General features: G+C 33.8%; 1 protein-coding gene across 1 annotated transcript in view; it reads right to left on the bottom strand.

The window, feature by feature from the left end:
• LOC106456895 (transmembrane and TPR repeat-containing protein CG4050-like) overlaps positions 1–6,086 on the bottom strand; it is a 108,290-nt gene that overhangs the window by 43,818 nt on the left and 58,386 nt on the right. Inside the window, exon 6 of the mRNA XM_022382681.1 lies at positions 2,987–3,099. Coding sequence (XP_022238389.1) covers positions 2,987–3,099 — 113 coding nt within the window. The remainder of the gene's footprint in view (positions 1–2,986; positions 3,100–6,086) is intronic.

Genomic DNA, 6,086 nt, shown 5'->3' with positions numbered 1-6,086 from the left:
AATAGTGAGATTGACCGTCACATACTAACGCCCCCACAGCTGAAAGGGCGAGCATGTTTGATGGGACGGGGATTCGAATACGCGACCCTCAGATTGCGAGTCGAGTGCCTTATCCACCTGGCAATGCCGGGCCGAAATATGTTGTATTTGACAGACTATATGCGTATTGATGATAAGCAAAAGGCCGAGCCAACTGTACAGATTAAGAATGAAGAAAAATCAAAGAAGAAGATGTGGAAAACTATTATTATTTCTGAGGGCTGTTGTTCACATTATTTAACATATTATCATCTCCTGACGAATATTATTCTTGTTATTACACGTATTATTATCTCCTGAAGACTATTATTTGTGTTATTCCACGTATTATTATCTCCTGAAGACTGTTATTCTTGTTATTCCACGTATTATTGTCCCCATAAGACTATTATTCTTGTTATTCCACGTATTATTGTCCCCTTAAGACTATTATTCTTGTTATTCCACGTATTATTATCTCCTGGCGAATGTTGTTCATATTATTCCATGTATTATTGTCTCCTAAGGAATATTGTTAATATTATTAAACGATAGATCGTTATATAGAGGCGATTTGAGTTTGAATAAAAGAAAAAGCAAATCGCAAAGAAGAAAAACAATCCGCACGAGTGGTAAAGTATCGTCTTCGGATTAACACACAAGGGAAAAGACAGGGGCTTTGATGACTAGCATTTGTCAGCAGGCTTTAAATAAAAAAGCCTCTGAGACAAAAGTTCATTGCCAACTCAGCTAGCGTAGTTTCTTGAAACAAAAACATCAAAACAAATCTGCGACCAGAAGAAAAATGCGCACGATTCTTCCACATTACACTTTTTGAAAGAATAGTAACTGTGAGAAGCAGTACAAAAATAACTTGGCTGAGAATGGATAAAACTTTATCATTATTTGGTATGAAGCGAGGATTTATCTACTAAAGTTTGAGTAATACTTTTAGCATTCTCGGTGAAGGACCAATTCCAGTCGAAGGACAGTAGGAATTCGTTACGATTTCAGACTTCTCATGAGAAGATTAGCTTCATCTGTCACACTACTTTTAGCATTCTCGGTGAAGGACCCATTCCAGTCGAAGGACAGTAGGAATTCGTTACGATTTCAGACTTCTCATGAGAAGATTAGCTTCATCTGTCACACTCTACTCTCAATACTACCAAAAGAATGTGCTGAAGTCGTCCTTTTCAAGGAGCTTTTATTGATTATACTAGCATTTCAATACCGATAATTATTCATCTATAACTATTACTGTAAAGCTGATGCTATAAATATTTTAATTAATACTGTAAATCTGATGCTATAAACACATTAATTAATAATGTAAATCTGATGCTATAAGCACATTAAGTATGATACAAATATGTTAACAATTTTAAACTATGACTAAAGTAAATCCAAACAAATCAGCTTAAAATACTTTTCTTAATCTAAGAGTGGCGATATTATCAAACTAACTGAATAATACACATATTTATACAAGTGTAAAAATACTTTAAAAAATTGAAAATGTAGGAATGGGTGCACAGAAAGTGAGGAAACAAGGTAGAAATGGGCATGGTATAATAAAATGTCCACTGTAAAACATCATAAAGGGGCGTGTCCAACACCTTGTCCATGCCTACTTCGTTTATTTTTTCTATCCTGTACACAATAGGCCAGGTAGACTAAACTTATCAAACTTAATTATGTTTATCATACAATTACTTGGAGTTTCTGTGAATCGAATTATTGGAGGCAATACATGTACTGTAAAGTCTATTCATACGACACCAGAAGAATCAGATATTCGTGTGGACCCATAACTTGTACTTTTCTTTTCATTACAACTTGTCCCTGCTTTTACAATTGCATGAGAAGGCAACAAGATTTCCTACCTTAGCTACATGGGTGGATTAAAATACAAAGAAAAAATCCTAAGAGTTTTCTGTGTATCGACGTCATGGATTCGTTATTTATCTATACAAAAGTAGATGAACCATGGACACAGCTTTGTATGTACCTATAAGTTGTATAGTATCATGAACACAGAAAAATGAAGTAGGCATGAACCGGATGTTCGACACGCCCCTTTGTGAGTTTGTACAGAAGAAGTTTTATTATACCATTCCCATTCCTACCTTGTTTCCTCACTTTTTTGGCGCACCAATTCCTACACTTTAAATTTCTTTAAATATTTTCCCACTCGTTCATGCACTTTTGTCAAACAAGGTGATATGATCTTATGCATCATTCATTCGTTTTTGTTGATATCCTGTATGTATATCAACAGTGTGGGTGTGCACCATAATATTATGATATGTGCAAATATTGGCGTATGTGTGTGGTGTTCATTCTCTTCACTTATGATGTGTGTACACATTGTAAGTGTGCATATGTTCTGTACATGTAATGACACACACTGTATAATGTGCAATGTCATTTGGGTGATGTAGTATGAGTTATGATTGTGTGCAGGTACTAAGGGTTGATAAATTAATTTAGTAATTTAATTAACTACGTAATGCTAGCACTAGCACGTGGTCCTTATGCTATTGTTCTATTTGGTGCCCTTATAACTATGGTAAGTCTGTTTGGTACACAGCAATGTCAGTCAGTGAGATTGAGAAATTTGTGGTTTTGTGAATTTTTTGTATCTGCTCTTCTGACTTTCTCTACTGATTGTATGACTTGTAGTTTTGTCTGTAGTTTGTTTGTCATCTAATGGTGTCTCTCAAATACTTTTGAAGATTTGTTATTTGGTTGTTAAAGGTGTGTATGAGTAAATAGTGTGTATTGCATGCATTGTATATCTGCCACATTCGTACTGTAAGTACAACTGTACTTATTATATATATATTTTCTCACGTTTTACCTTTCAATGTGTTAGTGGACGGGGAGAGGGGTTATGAAACGTCAACTAAAGCAACCCTATTCTACAGGCTTAAAACAATTTTTGGTATTTCTTTCTTTTTTATACCTTCGTGGAGAGAAGCTCGTAGATACTACACACCACCAAAACGGTCAAACACTGTTCTTTACAAAGTGTTCCACACACTGCAAGTGCTGCTGTTTCTGCACAGCAACGCCACACTAAAAACAAAAAGATATAAACAATATATATATGTGTGTCAGAAACAGTAAAATTCTCAACTAAGAAAACAATGTATTTATTAAAGGTTTTTCTAAATATGAAAAGCAAATCTTTCTTCTACAGATTGCGAAAAAAATACAAATAATAACATGTAAATAAATTATTAGCATTCAATACGCATTTAATTTAATAAAAAATGCTGAACCAGTTCTTCGTATTGAAAAATAATATAATTATGTAAATTCCAATAACTAAAGGCGTACGTGAATGTACGCAACAAAATAAATGAATGTTATTACGATTACCATGGTGCAATAATAAAGGTAAAGTTATACCATTTACATAACTAGAGCGATTAGCTGTTCGGCCTTTGTCTTAACAAAGTAGATTAAATGTTACCACTGCTGTATTTTTATAATCATGCTTATACGTATGATTTAAGGCCTTTTTGATCAAATATTTCAGACTGGGCAAAACGCCGACTGCTCAGTTATGCATGAAGTAAATATTACAGATATAAAATTGACACAAGGTTTATTACAGCAGTGACATACAAGATAAGCTTTGAACGAGGCCAGCATACATTATGTATATTAAACAGCAACTGACATACATCATGCAAATCCAATATAAACACGTGGTTTTGTGGTAAATGTCACTGTTCGAGACTAACATTTATTTTAACCTTATCATCAGAATGTTCGTGTAGCCTGTGTTAACTAGCATATTGAATTATATGGCATAACGCTCTTCTCACCCATGTGCTGCTCTTTCAGGAGCTGCAGTGTTTTAATCAGTTTTAATCAGTCTCAACAAAATACTTATTATAATGATTATTTGTCATGAAGACCGTTTCTTTCTTGAAATCACAAACTGAAAAAAAAATTAATACCCACCCAGAAATACGTACATATGTCACAAACACATGTTCACTGTTGTGGAGTATTGAAATAAAATCTATAATTTGTAAGCTTCTTAGTCAGAGTTCAATACTTGTCAGTGAGATGAGCTGTCAATGGGGTTTCCTGTTGTGTTCATGCAATGGTGTACGTAGGCCTATGAAAGCCCTGGGGCAAAAATATTTTACCCCCACTCCCATATCCTAACCTTACTAACGTTGCGTAATTTAAAAAAAAAGTATGTCATTAGTAAAATAAAGCCATGTTTTTCATTGTTTAGTGTAATATTACGGCGGGAGGGAATATATATAGGACCTATGTTATGGACTCTTATGGAGCCTCAAAGACTGTTGCACTGGCCATGTTCACACATGAACTTTTCATGAGTTGCAGTTGTGTGTATCCGGCGGACCCCTGAATCCCAAAATTGCTAATTCTGTATCCCTTACAAGTAAACTTATAGAACTGAGTATCATCAGGCGAGTCCTTAATTTGGCTGACATTCCACTCTAGGCCTCAAAGTGCGGAACGCGTTTTTGTGATAACGGGGCGCGAACCACAAACTTCTAATTCATAATAGTCCGGACACGTCTCGCCCATTCATTCTCTTTACAGATAGCGAAGGCGAAGCACTCACGCGTCAAAGATGGTGACCGAAAATTTCTTCGATATTAAATTATCATTTAGGCAAAGTAACAAAAAACCAAATAACCCTTATTGCCATATTTTCGTAGATGAAAAAGTCATGAACCTCCGGATTCACAGTTCGAGCAGGCTAACCACTAGGTCATACTCGCCCCTCAAGTCTACCATGCATGATACACATTTCATTGATATGTTAGAATAGTGGAAGCGTTACTCAAAACCAGTTTAATCCTTAGAAGTGGCCTGAAAAAGCAACAACTTCAAATATTTACTTCTTTTTTTTTTGTCTATAAAAATTGATGAAACAATATAAACAAAAGTCTTGCGGATAACACTGTTCTGTTAAAAAATTGTTAATTGTTAATTGATAACAGTGTTGCTTCCTTTCCTCTGAATCATAGTGGAATAGCTAGAAGAGAAAACAAAAACGATATATTAAAGATACAATTAGTATGATACTCACCTCTTGATCTTGCCTAGCTTATAATTACTGACTTGAGGAACCAGCCTAACCCAGGTTAGTTTTCAAAGTAAAAGGTGGATTAGACTGTTTTGATATATGAATGAAACAAGTCAAACATTATTTAATGTACCCAAGTTAACCCAATACCATTATGATAACTTCCCCAATCCTATGCCAGTGTAGAGAAGGTCCCTAACTCTATTTCTCTGTGATCAAGACCTCTAACCCTGTATCGATGTGGCCAAGATTTTTAAACATAAATCTTTATAACCAAGATCGCTAATCCTTTATCGTGGAGATCAAGATTATTTACTCCATACCGACGTGGACATAAATATTAGTTTTTTTATATAAAACTCGTAGATTGTGAATATTTTATTTTTTTAGAACGTTTTTAACTTAACCGCTGTATTAATTATGAGTCATCGACTGTAGAGTAAAATGAAGTGAATATATACATATATGCATTTATCTCTTTTAACGATTTAACCTTAAGATTTTGTTTTAAGACAAATATATAACATTCCTTACGTTAACGTCATTTAAATTTTTAGAAGTTCATGTTTTCACGTTTTTTGTTTTACTTAGCCCAGCAAAAATGTGAAATTATGGGCAAATGAAAAAATATTGTTCGAATAAGAAAAACAAACATATTATGTACTTTCAGGAAGAAAGTGTTCCTAAATACCAGACTTCTCCCATTTGATTAATTTTTCGTATGCTTAAAGTTATTTGACTTTTATGAATTATTTTCGTATACCTAAATTTATTTGACTTTTATGAATTTTTTTCGTATGCCTAAATTTATTTGACTTTTATGAATTTTTTTCGTATGCCTAAGTTTATTTGACTTTTATGAATTTTTTCGTATGCCTAAATTTATTTGACTTTTATGATTTTTTTCGTATGCCTAAATTTATTTGACTTTTGTGAATCTTTTTCGTATGCCTAAATTTATTTTACTTTTGTGAATTTTTTT

Source organism: Limulus polyphemus, unplaced genomic scaffold, assembly GCF_000517525.1.
Source record: "Limulus polyphemus unplaced genomic scaffold, Limulus_polyphemus-2.1.2 Scaffold269, whole genome shotgun sequence".
Classification (NCBI taxonomy): Eukaryota; Metazoa; Arthropoda; class Merostomata; order Xiphosura; family Limulidae; genus Limulus; species Limulus polyphemus.
Note: the sequence above shows the minus strand (reverse complement) of the source record. Positions and strands in the feature narration are given on the sequence as shown.